General features: G+C 26.0%; 2 protein-coding genes across 5 annotated transcripts in view; one reads left to right on the plus strand and one right to left on the minus strand.

The window, feature by feature from the left end:
* Positions 1-11,025, minus strand: part of LOC107442289 (uncharacterized) — an 88,427-nt gene extending 77,402 nt beyond the window's left edge. For both annotated transcript variants that reach the window (XM_043038985.3, XM_043038983.3), the window contains exons 1-2: positions 10,671-11,025; positions 9,589-9,640 (exon numbers count right to left, since the gene is read on the minus strand). In XM_043038985.3, coding sequence (XP_042894919.2) covers positions 9,589-9,640; positions 10,671-10,774 — 156 coding nt within the window. In that variant the 5' untranslated portion in view covers positions 10,775-11,025. The remainder of the gene's footprint in view (positions 1-9,588; positions 9,641-10,670) is intronic.
* LOC107442286 (uncharacterized) overlaps positions 7,616-14,296 on the plus strand; it is an 85,587-nt gene continuing 78,906 nt past the window's right edge. Inside the window, exons 1-2 of one of the 3 annotated variants that reach the window (XM_087157336.1) lie at positions 7,616-7,951; positions 12,308-12,533. In XM_087157336.1, the coding sequence (XP_087013462.1) occupies positions 12,441-12,533 (93 nt within the window). In that variant the 5' untranslated portion in view covers positions 7,616-7,951; positions 12,308-12,440. Of the gene's footprint in view, positions 7,952-12,123; positions 12,534-14,296 lie in introns of those variants that run through there. The other 2 variants (XM_087157337.1, XM_071177543.2) reach the window with 2 other exon arrangements.

The raw sequence follows: 14,296 nt of genomic DNA on the forward strand, positions 1-14,296 counted from the left end.
GGTAATTAAAATATATATACTCATGCACGCAAGAGAATGCAGCCATGATTAAAATTAAAAATGATTATTCTTACATTATAAATTTAAGATTTCAAGACATTCGTTATTTTTAATAAAATTTTAAAACTTATTAAATAATTTTCCTGTTGGGAGATAATGCTGAAACCTTTTATCTATTGACGTTTATTTGTAAGGCATGTTGAAAATATTAAACAAGGTACGACTATCAATGTTGAACTCCATGGCCTTGTAATTTTGAACCCAATCTAAAAGACAAGGGAACTCTTGGATCAAGCATTGGGACAAACCAGGCTTCATCGAGGACTTTTTGAAGGAGTTGAATTGCACTTTCGTTACACGGAGATGAAAACCAAGGAAACCTCCCACGGTTAATCCAACGGCAAAGGGACTCTAACCCATGATCCGTCTAAAACTGAGAATATTACTTATGTCAGCTCTGTGGTCAGTGCGAGCCGGGTGCGGAATTCGTATTGATCAGTCATTGATGGTATTCGACTCGGATCACCTCATCGAGGCAAGTGCTCTATCCCCTAATCCACGTCTTCTCATCATAACACAAATTCACTGAGTGGAAAAATGCTCAAACTAAGCTATTTTCAGTCGAATTTCTAAAAATTATAGCTTTCTTGTCGAACGCTTCAAACCTGGTTCTTCATTGGGAGGCGAACACCCTATCCCCTGAGCCACCGCGGCTCAAGGGCTTGTACTAAGAACATCATGGAATTAAAAAGCTTTATCAGATGAGACAATATATTTCTGAAGCAAGTATAATCTTTGGAATCAATACGCATCAAACAAATAATGCTATTATTTCTATCTAAAGCAATTTTAGTTAACTTTTAAAATTAGTAACGTTTTTTAACAAGTTACTTTTTCAAAGCCTGTTTAAAGTAATATTGTGCAGCAGTTTTTCTAAAATTGACATTCTTACATCACACCATTCTTCAATATAGTTTCCAGATATACTTTACAAGTTTCCAGAATTCCCACTAAACAAAGAAAAAATACACGGAATCATCCTATTGCCTTCTGGAAAATATAAGTGTTTTTCACCAAAAAAGTGCTTTTAAAAAAATGTACTTTTGAGAAATTTAAAAATAATGTCAACTACATTGAATTGATTGCCATTTAATTGAACATTTATTTTATATAAATCTAAATTAATAGTTAAGTACTATATGATTTTAAAATTTAAAAAAAATTACTTATCATAAAAGATCATTTTTTATTCATTTTTTGATAATAATAAATAATTGTATAAATCAATTGTTGTATTAAATTAGTAGGATGTGCTAGTAGTGGAATTTCAACATTGACTTTTATGAAAAATGTTCTTTTAATTTGGATCATGTCCTTAAAACTATTTTACACTTCTATGTCAGTTTCATATGTCATCAAACATTTAAAAGAGGTCAAGAATAGACTTCCGGAGACAAGTCATTCATAAATATTATGGAGATTGTTATACATAGCCAAAATGCGACTCTAGATTCATAATTATCATGTGGTAAAAATGTCCCCGACTAAATGACTTATCAAATCTCCAATCTAGTGCAATAGAAACGCCTTCACTGAAGAAAAAAAATGGGAAGACGAGTCATTTTTTGAGCATTATTCGTTTTTATGTCGTAACCCGAAAGGAAATGTAAACACAAACATCCTTTCAAAATATATGAGTTTCTTAAATGATGTCTGGAACACAACAAACATGAGAATAAAGGCCGCTTTATAAAAACGGCCTAGCACATTAGTGTAATCGATACTGAAAAAGACTATCCAGTTTATTAGGCACAAATTAAAAAATATATTTAATTGACGGAGCCTCGTGTTGAGAGAAGTACATTTTTCACAAGGACAGCCTCTTCCCACGTCGGTAATCTTTTTGAGGAGCGTAGGCGTTTATATACACTATCTGAACTGACTTGTGGTTGATTTACAAAACCATGATACAATAAAAATGGTTAAACTAAATCTGTCTTAACTAATGAAAGTGAGAAGTCTTTTTTTACATGATTGGCAATTCAAAGACTTTTCTTTATAATTCCATATCGTTTTTTTTTTCCTTTATGTTTGCCAGATCTTGTATTAGAACAGATTTGTTCAGCTGATGCACACTTATAACTCGTACATACATAATTCTTATAAAAAATTTATTATATTTCAAGTAAAAATTTCTTGAGCTGTTTATTCCTGAAAAATTTTAATGTCATATTTATGCAGTGGAAAACCACTACACTAAACTACAGTGAGAAAAAAAATTATGGTCAAGACTACCAGAATATGATAGAATTTACCATGTTTCTGGCCCTAAGAAAGCGCCAAAAAGCTCGGTAATTTTTACCGATGTGCTTTAGTAATAATTTTGGTAAAATTAACAATAAAAAATAGTTTTAAAAATTTGATAAAATTTGGTAATTTTTTCATGATGCCTTAGAGCATGTTATAAAACTATTCATTCGGTTAAACTAACTTTTAAGTTTTGTATTTTTTATAGTGTATTATATATGTTTGATAATCCATTTTATATGTTTAATAAGAACTATAATTTTAAAAACCTGAATTTCCGATAAACCGTTACCATATGAAGGGAAAAATTAACCTAGTGAATGGTTTAATACCACATATTTTGGTTTTATTAAATTATCTTATTAAATATTGTGGTTATTTTTAACAGGAAATGTATTTACAGTACGGTACTTTTCCAGAATTTTATTTCTCCATGTTATCTCCATTTACCATTTTTATTTCATTTTACATTTTTTTAAATAAATTGTTATTATTAAATTAAATTATTAAATTCAAAATAAATTAATTTAATAATAAATTCAAAATAAATAAATTCAAAAGTTATTAAATTCAAAATGTATTTAATAACTTTTCTGAAATGATTTGAATTAAAACAAAACGGATTAAGAACAAAATGATGATAGATAAATGAACATACTTATAATTAATATTTTCTAATTAATTATAAATCTTTTTTACGATATTTAGTTCTTTTAACCTAGTTTTTTTGCTCGCCAACATGTGGTTCCTCGAAATCTTGTCACATGAATCCCGTAAAGGTCATAAACCTTGACATGCTTTGGTTCTTTTCCTTCCATTTCCCCCCAACAAGAACGGGGTATTTCTTTGGAAACCAAGACCACCCATACTGAAGTGATCGTAATTTTTTGTAGCCTGAAGTATTTTTATTATATAAACTATCTTTCTTAAAACAGGAAAAAATAGAAAACATGAAATAAATATTTTAGGAAAAATAACTAAATTACAAAGCCTTTTCTTGCCTTCATTGACTTGAAATTAGATAAGAAAACAAGGAAACTCTTAAAATGGCAATAAGTAGTTTTGAGTTGAATATAACCACACAAGAGCATTTCCAATTTGGAGAATGTCATAATAATGACAATGGATTAGTCAAATTGGTTTGACTAATTAAAAAAATTGAGAAATCTCAGAAAGCTCAAACAAAAGTTTATTAAATATTTCATTTTACTTATAAACTTAAAACAATTGAACTTATGCGATAGATTTTAAGCAAAGATATGAGAATTTTATATTTTGTGCAAAGAAGGTTAAAAAAAATTCGTGTATTTAAATTTTTTGTCATTAGTGCACATAATATTTAAGATATAATAAATATTACTTATACACAATTTAAAAATAGGTATGAAATTATTCCTCTAATTAATTATATTGGTAGTATTATACTTTCAGAAATAGATTCTTTTTTTAACTCGATGTTTTTTTTCCTATTTTTTTCAAAAGTTAATTTATGAAGCAAAGGCATCATAATATATAGGTTTATGTTTCATAGTTAAAAAAAATCATGCCCGAACTTCAGTAATTTGATAATCCTATGTCCCTTGACTTAACGTTTACCTAGATTAATACAGTTTAAAACTATGTCAAAAGGTAAGCCATGTACTACAATTAGTTTTCATTTTAATAAACATTAAAAATGCTACTATCTCATGTTTTGATGCTCACTCTATCAATTTTACAATTTATTCTTAAACAAGTAAAATAAAAATTTCGCCATTTTAATATTTTAAACATAAATAACAAGATTGTCATGAATGTATTAGGATTCTTTAGACTTCTAACTGGTTTTCATAATAACGTTTGTAATAACGCTAATATAGGTACATAATAGAATAATGTTATAAAAAAATTTCGACTTAACGCTCAATATATTTTATATCTAAGAACCTATTTCCTTTCTCGTGTAAATAAAATTCAACAGAATTGATTTATTCTTGCATACGCTTCCATTTCAAAATGTTTTGCCCATATTTCTTATTTCAGTACAAAATTTTAATAACTGTAACGTAATTAATAGCAAATAGGTGTTTGTTTTTTTAAAAAAAAAATAATGAAGGAAAAAAAACTAATTGGTGAATAACAAGCTAAATTATTTAGAACTGATTCATTTTTGCTAAAAGGAATGCTTTTTCGCTATCTTATGAGGTTTAAATCCTGCGCTTAAGTGCTATAAAGTGACTAAAATGGTGGCTGAAATATAGCCTTGCATTGCCCATATAAACACACGCACATGGCATCGAAGAATTGAGTGAAAGGTGGAAAAAAGACACCTTTCGAGTTATTCAGATCAGAGGTCAAATCCCAAATCTAACATCTTTTTCGAACAATAGATTTTTTTGAATGTGATAAACTATTCACGAATATCCAGGTACTACGCATTCCTATGCGTGTAGACCACAGGTCGTTCTTTCAGATGTTTCTGAACGGGGAGGTAAGTGAAAAAAATAAATAAATAAAATGGAAGGAAAAAAAAAGTTGAAGTGAAAAACTTGAAGGAAAAGCCCGCGGCGAAAGGGAACAAACCATTTCTAGATTGATTTCATATAAGAGGTCGGCAGCCCTCTTTATTGGGGGCGAGAAAGGAAATTATCATGCAATTTCAGGCGTAATCTGTTCCAAAACATTTTTTTCGTAAGAATTATGGGAAAAGAGAGGGGATGTATTTTATAAAATAGAATGTGGTCATTTTTCTAATCCTTAATAAGCTGCACTATTCACCGAGAAATTTTTTTTTCTTCATAAAAGATATCAATTTATTTTTTAATTTACTTTTACTCATAAAAAATATTTGTATATATTATCTGAATATAAAAATGATTTTTAAATAGTGTCAAGGACTACGATTAGCAAAAATAAATTGAAAGTTTGCCAAGAATTTTAAAAATCAGTCTGTCATGTGTATTATTTAAATCATTTTACATAAAATGTATTTTTTTAAGCCATTTTAAACTAATACTAAAATATCTATAAATAAATTAATAGTTTCCAATAGTTTTAGATTTTGTTAGGTTTTTTATCGAAATAAGTATAGAATAGTTAAGTATAGAAATGATCTATTCCAAAGATCTATTGCATATAAAAAATTTTGTAGTATAATTACAAATTAGTCTTCAAAAATTAATGGATCTCTGAAAATGCTTATTATTTTTAATACGAATAAAATTAAATTATGTTTAATATTTATGTATAAAAAATCCATGTACATTTTGAAGAAAATGTTACAGTTTGCAATATTTTTAAATGCTATTTTTTTCAAGGATAAATTTAAACCAAAAAATTTATTAAGCAAATGATAAATAGGTCATTAGAAATCTTTTTTAGTCTATTTTCTTACTGAAGTTCGTCATAGGCAAATAATTAGTTCAAGCAAATTATTCTTTTTTCTCTTTCTAAAATACTACATTCTAGTATTTTTTGAAAATTACATTGATAAAAAATATCTTAAACATTATAAGTTATTATATGGGTGACAATTATAAATATAATTCACAATATAAATTCGAAGACAGATAATGATAGTTGCGACAATTAAAAATTAAGAAACTTAAATGAAATATTTCCTCTCAAATATTTCCTAAAAGTTTACAAAAAAAGTAATGATCATTGTCAAATTTATTTTAATATGTTAAAATGTCATAATATCATATCAGTTTGCAATTTGCGCCAAATTAAATAATAATTTTTTTTCTCATCACTCGTCTTTGTTACAGTTGAAAATCCAATTGTTATATTTTAGGGAAACTTAAGTTGTGTAAAAAAATTAATAACTAACAGAAATATGTTCAAAACTTTGAAGCCTAATAATCTTGTAGAATTTTTATTAACCAACTGAAAAATGGTTTATTTTTACTTTTTTTTTAAATATGCTTTTTTTACATTGCTTAATTTTAATAAGTTTAATTAAATTTAATAGTATCTTCTATAAATCAAATGTTTAGTTTTAAATATCATTAGGTTCTTTGAAATAAAAAAAATTATAAAGGATGGATATACTTTAAAAATACGTTAAAAGTAAACACACACAATTTATATTACTTTTAATATACTTTTTTATGAATTTAAAATTTATATTTTGCGTACTATTTCCGAGTTAAGAAGAACAATTTTCATTTTATATTAAAAATTAATTTTGAATTAGGTAATAAAATTTAATAAGACTTCAAATTTAATAAGAATTATTATTAAAAAAAAGACGTGTAAACCACGAGAAAAATAGTGATTTAAAAGGTATTTTTATAACTGATAACTGTTTTCTCCTTAAAAAAAAAATTAAAACTAATTTAAAGCTATAACTCATATTTTAAAGCATGTTTACTCATGAACTTTTACTCAAATAAAGTAAGTCTTCTAAAAAGCGTTTTACCCGTATATTTCGTATCATACTTAGAATTTATATAGGTATATTTTTGTAATCAAAATATTCACACAAAAAAATATTACACTGGAGTTTATTTGCATCAGAAATCTACTCAGTGAATATCTAAACTAAATAAACAAAATTCTACTTTAAATTTTTCAAAGCTTATTCAGGTGATAAAGAAATATAGATAAAGATAATAAGATTAATTGACGTTTTTAATGTTTAACTTTTTGCGATTAATCACAATATTTTTCACACTACAATAAACATGTATTTACATTAAGTATCGTTAATGTTACTTGTAATTTATAAACTATCGATTTTAAAATTGTTAATGGTTAAATTTAACTAGATATTATATTTAAATGCCAAAATATATAAGGAATAATTAATTGTTCGTTTTATTAAGGTGTTCACTACCAACTTCAGTTTCAAATCTATTTAAAGTAATATTTTTTAGGAAAGTATCGAAAGTACAAATTTGAAATTTTTTTATTACAAAATCAAACTAAGAACGAATTTGAAATGTACATATAAGTATTAGGAATGTTTCAATTAAAGTATTTAGACACATTTTAATAATTTCTTCTCAGTTAATCTGCGAATACATCAAATATAGCTTACATAATCAATTTAAGCTTTTTCTTTAAAAAAAAAAATAAAACCACTTTTAATTATTGAATAAAAAGGGGAATAAGACGAGAGCAATAAATAAGACAAATAAAATTTGTTTACGCTTCCCTCATTGAAAACTGTCTTACCAACAGGCACTTTATAAGATCAACACAGATTCGTCTCGTGTTTAGGGGGTCATGGAAATCTACAAAAAAAAAGGGGGATAGCCCTAAAAACTCGGCTAGTGAAGGTCAGGGTCGAGAGGAGAAAGTACTGCTACTGCTAAATTGTATTGTAAGAATATTTTCTCGCTACTCAAGGCATGGTACGGTCTACTTCATTTCGAAAAAAACCACGGCAATGCGAACAATTCTTTTGGTACAAAAACCGCTTATTCTCCTCATATTTTTTATTTTTTGATCTTGATTTGAGGGGTTTTGGCATTCCCCTCTCAACACTTCTCTGCTTTCCTAAATAATGATGACTCAGTTCGTCAGACGAAAAACACCCGCCATTACAGTGTTATTATTTTATCAAATTATACCCAGAGAATAATCTGATATTTACGGAGTCTGCCGCCATGAAAGAGCTTATTTATGATAGATATTAATGAATATTCCTTGATAAGAAGTAAGTATTTTTTTTCTTCTTTTTTTTATTCTGTGAAGATTGTTACTTTCAAATTTCTACAAAAATTATGCTTTTGGCATCAGTAAATAAAAATTAAGTTCCTATTTTTTTTATCTCCGAAAATAAATAATTGAAGTGATAAGATGTAATGAAATATATTTTTATGGTGGTAATGACTTATTGGAATTGTAGTGGTAAGAAGATAGCGTATTTTTGTCTTTATAATAAAATTTAATATTAGGCAACAATTCGTTTTTTTTGTCAAAGGTTTTACGAATTTCTTTGCTACAATATTTCAATAAATTATAAAATAACATAAAAATTTATGAATATCATCAACACTTAAAAATTATGGAAGCATAAATAATATTATATGTATTACATCAAATTTACATATTTCTGTTACTTTAATGCAATTCTAATTTTTTGGGATTCATTAACAACACTTTCTTAATAGGATATTTATTTAAAGGACTTCAATCAAAGGGAGCATTATTTAAACTACAATAGTTTCAATTGTTAATAATCTACCGAATATTTAAGAGCAATTAACGATCAACAAACAACGATTAAAAATTTAAAGAAAAAAAAAGGAAAACATAACTGAGTGCAAAAAATAATTAGTTAGTACATAATAGTTAATGTATCATTCATATAGAAGAAGGACAGATTGATTCTGAATAGTTAAGATAAGATAAGTTAAGATGTATCAAATTGCAAATTTTAGGATCTTCTTAAATATCGGGACTGCTCTCTACTAAGCAAATTTACTTCTAAATGTTTCTTCGATTCTTTTCTTTAAATGTGCTTATCATGCTTTCTTTCTTAATATATTAAACTACAACAATGTGCACTAATATTCATAAAATACAATAATATTAAAACTTACATTTTTTACTATCATTAAGTAAGGAAATTTAAGTAAAGTTTTATATGAAAATGCATAGAATATGTTTTCTAAAAATATTTCTAATTTTTCGACTTTTACCGTGAAGTTTTCGTTAACTTTTTATTTTAATGACTATTTATCAAACAAATTGAAAAAAACTAACCTAACGAACTTATTAAAAAAAATTTAATATTTAATTATATATCGTATACATAATTTGTTTTTCAAACTCTTATTATATACAATTAGAATAACTAATACAAATAGTAACAAAGAATAAAAATGACAAAAAATCAGAATAGTATCTAGTTTAAATCCGATTAAATTTAACAATTGAAAAAAAAAAACGATTAATCACATTAACTCTTGTTCCAGTTTAAAATTTTCTTTATTTTCTGAAAAATTTGAAAATGTATTTTTTATTAAACTTAAAAACATTTCTGAAAATTAATATATTTTAAATAAACATACAACTAACAATCAAGTAAAACCTTTACATTAAATTTAACAAGAAATGGCTTGAGTTAAAATTGGAAGTTAAAAAAGAATTCATAACACTTATTCTCTTTTTTTCCTCCATGCTGCTGTAGGGTTACTGTAAATTTCACTGGAGAGATTACACGATCACATGATGCAATCCTCAATTCACAGAATTATTTGCAACTAACATTACGTTTCTAAAGGCAAGCCAAATTATTATTTTAAAATGGAAAATTGATGAATTGATAAAAATAAAGGAATTACTTACAGCTTCTGTACATGTTGATAGTTTTAACAATATGAGACATATCACTAAAAACCTAAAAGCAAGCAGCAAAATTAATATGAAAACTCTTACAAGACAAAAAAAAAAAAAAAAAAAGAAATAATAATGATGATAAATAAATTTAAAAAAACATATTTTAAGGACCAATGCAAAGCTGTAACCGTAAATAATTCAATAATTTATTTAGTTACAAATTTCAAAATCCTTTTATATATAGATCTTTAAAAAGTGCTTTTTTTCGATTGTGCCTTACTTAATAAGAGCCAAATAATAAGCCTGCATAATGGCAACATAACACTATAAAACTTTCCACGGACAGATCGAACAACAATCCGCTGACTAATAAAAAATGGATAAAATATTTCGACATTGTCGTAGTTAAAGAGTAAGATGAAAATCTAGTCTTATAGTCATTCAAATTTGCTCAAAGTTTTTATTAAAAATAATAACTAAATTAATTAGAGTTGTAAATTTATAACTAATAAAAGTAGCTATAAAAATATACCTGTAAAAACTAAGTAAGTTATCCTTATTTTAATCGTGGTGTTAATTTATGAATACAAGGAGACATATATTGTACTGAACAAGGAATGTTTAGTACTATATATGTTTGAATAACTAGAATAAATATATAAAAAGAGAAGCAATTCTAAACGTACAGCGAAAAATAGTTAATCAAATTTTTTTTTAAATAAAATAAAATTTCAGTTCCAGCTTATAAAATTAAAAAAAAAAAATAACGAAATTTTAAATAATAAAATTTTTTAAACTAAGTTCATAATTACATATTTTTTTTAATAATTTCATAAAAGAATTACTCAATATCCTGGGAAATAACAATTTAAGAAAACAACAATAAGAATTCCTTTTTTCAAAAATCCAAATTTTAAATTTTATTTTTGAAAATTAAAATGGGTTATGGTGAAAAACTTATTAAAAACTCGACGAAAGATAGCACTAGTAACAGCTCTATAACTGTTGATACATTAAAAAAGAAACTAAAAAAAGATTGGCATCCCTGTCATTCAAAGCAATGAACAGGAAGGTAAAAAAAAAAAACTCACCTCCACCTCGCCAGGTTATTCGAAATCACAGTGTTTTTCCAGTTAATTGTTCTTATATTCTTGGCACTCACACCGGAATCCGTCCGGTCGAACACCCTAAACATACCTATCTTCTTACTTTGACTAGCACCATCAATACGATCGGAAAATATTTCCTCTCACACACTTAACACCAAACTAAAACCCTCAGTTACTAATCCAACATAGGGCGAAGAGATGGAAAATTAAACTAATTTTCCAGTCTTCAGGCGCGGTTTTTCTCTTAGCTCAAATGATCTTGTATACTACTTAGATCTGACGAAGGACTCTCTTGGCTGCCTCTTCACTCCGGAGAAGAGCAAGCACGTTTCTGTAGAGAGAGGGTGGCGTTATAACGCGTCATTTGAGTGGCAGCTGAAAGGCGTGGCTTAAAAAATATTTTTTTTTCTTTAATTTCTTTCAAAAAAATTTTTTAATGATTTATCATTAAAATAATTATTTTAATAGTAAATAATATGGTAAGAAAAATCATTTATGTGAAAAGAAAAATCTTTTTAATTAAAGCAATCGAAAATGTAGTTAAACTAAGAAAATTGATTTATAGATGAAATAAATATAAAAATATTACGTATAGAAATTATCTTGTAAATAGTTATCGTATGAAAGATATTTTATTTATCATTAAAAAACAAAATTCAATTGATCTCAAAATTATGTGTTTTAATATTTCGAAGAAATGATAGAATGGAATTAAAACATTATTAACAGTACATAATAATATAATATTACATTAAACATATTGATAGTTAAATAATAGAATTATCAGATAGGTGAAATATTAACACTATGAAAGATATTCAAACGGCTCAAATATCATGTTCAAGTAAGTGGAGAAATGATTTAAATGATCAGTAAAATTCAAAATATATAAACAAAATAAAAATATAAAAATTCTAAGCACCAAATAAATGCTTATTATCTTGCACTTATATTTATTTGTATAATTTATTATTTAGTAAGCTTTTTAATAGTTCAATATTACATTTAAAAAAAGACTAAATATACATGTTTTTCTCTTAATTTTATGCATATAATGAAATAAAAAATTAAATTTCAATGTTAGGAAATATTTATAACAAATTTTTAATTGTTATTTATTGCCAAAAATTAGAAACTGATGACATATTTATTCTAATTCAGGATAAATCCATTCAAAATATCCTTTAAAATAATTTATCTTAATGATTAACCTGATTTTAAAAAAAGTAATAAAAAAATTTAAATAAAAAAATATATATTAGTCTTATATTATTCCCTCTTTACTCGCACTTACTCTATCACCCCTAATTTTTTTCCCCTCATCCCGACGAAATCGTAAACAAAGTTCCCCCATGTGCTTGTCATCGTCTGCCATTGGCTAAATGCAACTGCCAGTCAAACAGTTAAATGACACACCTCCTTCGCCTCACGTTTTGAAGAATCAGCTCTTATGTTCCTGAAAGAGCATCTTAGACACTCGGTGACTGTTTGAAGGAGTCGTCCAAATGAAGTCGAATATTTTTATTCCTGTTTTATTTTCTTAGCAGCATGAATTAATTCATAACATGTTATTCTTCAATAAGTGTATATTTTTAATATTATCGATTTGTCTTTGTTAGGAACAGGACTATCATTCGGTGTACAATATTAGGAGTGTGATGCTTTCCATGACATGAAGATCATACGTTGAAAGCATGGCTTATAGAAAAAAATAAATTACTATTGTTTGAAGGCATTTAAACTGTCTCGATCATGCGAAGCCTTTGGTTTCACTACAGTCAAACATATTGTTTGTCTCTCATTGTCATTTATTCATTGCTCAATTGCCAACTTGTCGACTCAGCGGTGAGTGAAAATTTATTAGTTTATTTATTTATTTATTTATTTTTATGAATTTATATTATCGCATTCCTTTTCTAAAACAGTCAATTTAATTTATTTTCCGATCTTTAATTTTGATGATTTGTAGTATGTGTGAATGACTCTCGGAGGAATGACAACAGGAGAAAGTAGTAGATCAGCTTGGCACATTTCTCGCTCTTGCGCCTCTTTTTTATTATTTTATTTTCTGCCAAATAATTTGTCGAATGCGTTATTTATATAGCTCTAATTAGCCTGCCCGGCTATTTCATTCTTATAAACAAACACAATGTCAAAATTTATAAAAGTATCCCTATTTTGAGTAAGAGAATTTTTCAAAATAGTTATACGATATTAGATTAAAAATTCCATAGTTGCTATGTGAATTGATTGAGCATAATGATAAAAATAAACAAAATTATTGTTAAATTCCCAATACACAAATCTAAATTTTTTTATTTTCAGCAAACTGAAAAAATTTAAAAAAAATTTAATGAACTATATTTAATTAAATATATTAATTGATAATTTTGATGAAATATTGCGTAAGCTCTTTTAAACAAATATTTATGAATAATTAAAAAAGCTCCAGTCGGTTAATTCTATTATAAACAAGAATAGTGCTTCTCTCCTTATAACTGCAAGTAGCAAGAACCTTTTATTTGTGTAATTCTTATGTGTTAATATACAAGATTTCTGTAATATTAAATAATATTTTATAATAATAGTTTATTCAAAATATAGAAATTACTTATTCATAACTAACGCTTTCCTAATTTTTATGATTATTAAAATCATTCAACTTCTTTTGCAAGTTATGATCTACTTAATTGCACATTTCACTTAAATTTAATTTCAAATCAGATTAAAGGAATATAGAAATTCTATTAAAATTATATTAAGAAACGTTTATGTGTTATGAAATTCAATATAAACTGAAAAATCCTATTTTGCAATTTTCATAGGCCTTTTAATGTAAATTATTTTTATTATTAATGTTAGTAGTAAGTATTTTGGTAATTATCATTTCTTCTATTGTCAGTAATCTGAAGAAAAACATTAGCATGACTTCATAAGTTGTAGATTTAACGATAAAAGGGAAATAATATGTTTATTTATCTGGTATGCATACTACTCTTTTGTTGCATTTTTATGTATTTTAAAGTTTTTTGAGCTTGCAAAATATGAAATTTACAAATTTATTCTCACAAACGCAGAAGTAAATTTTACTAGTATATATTTTTTTCCCTAAAATGCAATTATTTGAGGCTTAGGATACACTTCCTTCATAAAGACTTTAAACACATTAATTATAATTAATTATGTTTATGTATATTTCTAAATGCGATGTAGTTTTAAGACATCAATTGCTAAGCATTAAAATTGAGGGAAGCTAAATATAAGATATATAAAAGGATCAAACTTTTATGTGGAAAAAGGAAGAAAACGAGGGGTCAGCAGCAAATTAACTTCGGCAAGCAATTGGTTGGAAAATAAACTACTACATTTTACCATTTTACAGCTAATGTCATATTTTCTTTAAATGAATAAATAAGTTATTACCTGAAATTAATAACATCTATTTCGAAAAAGGACAATAATTGCATTTAGAAGAAAATATGTTAGAAAATTCTTAATGTAATTTTAACATTTTTTTTCGATAAATATATGCACCTAACCCTTATAAAAATAGAATAAATACGTTATCATTTGTTACATACATAAACTATTATTTTGATTTTTAATTT

This window comes from Parasteatoda tepidariorum, chromosome 2 (genome assembly GCF_982258835.1).
Source record: "Parasteatoda tepidariorum strain Cologne lab strain chromosome 2, Ptep-v5.0, whole genome shotgun sequence".
NCBI lineage: Eukaryota > Metazoa > Arthropoda > Arachnida > Araneae > Theridiidae > Parasteatoda > Parasteatoda tepidariorum.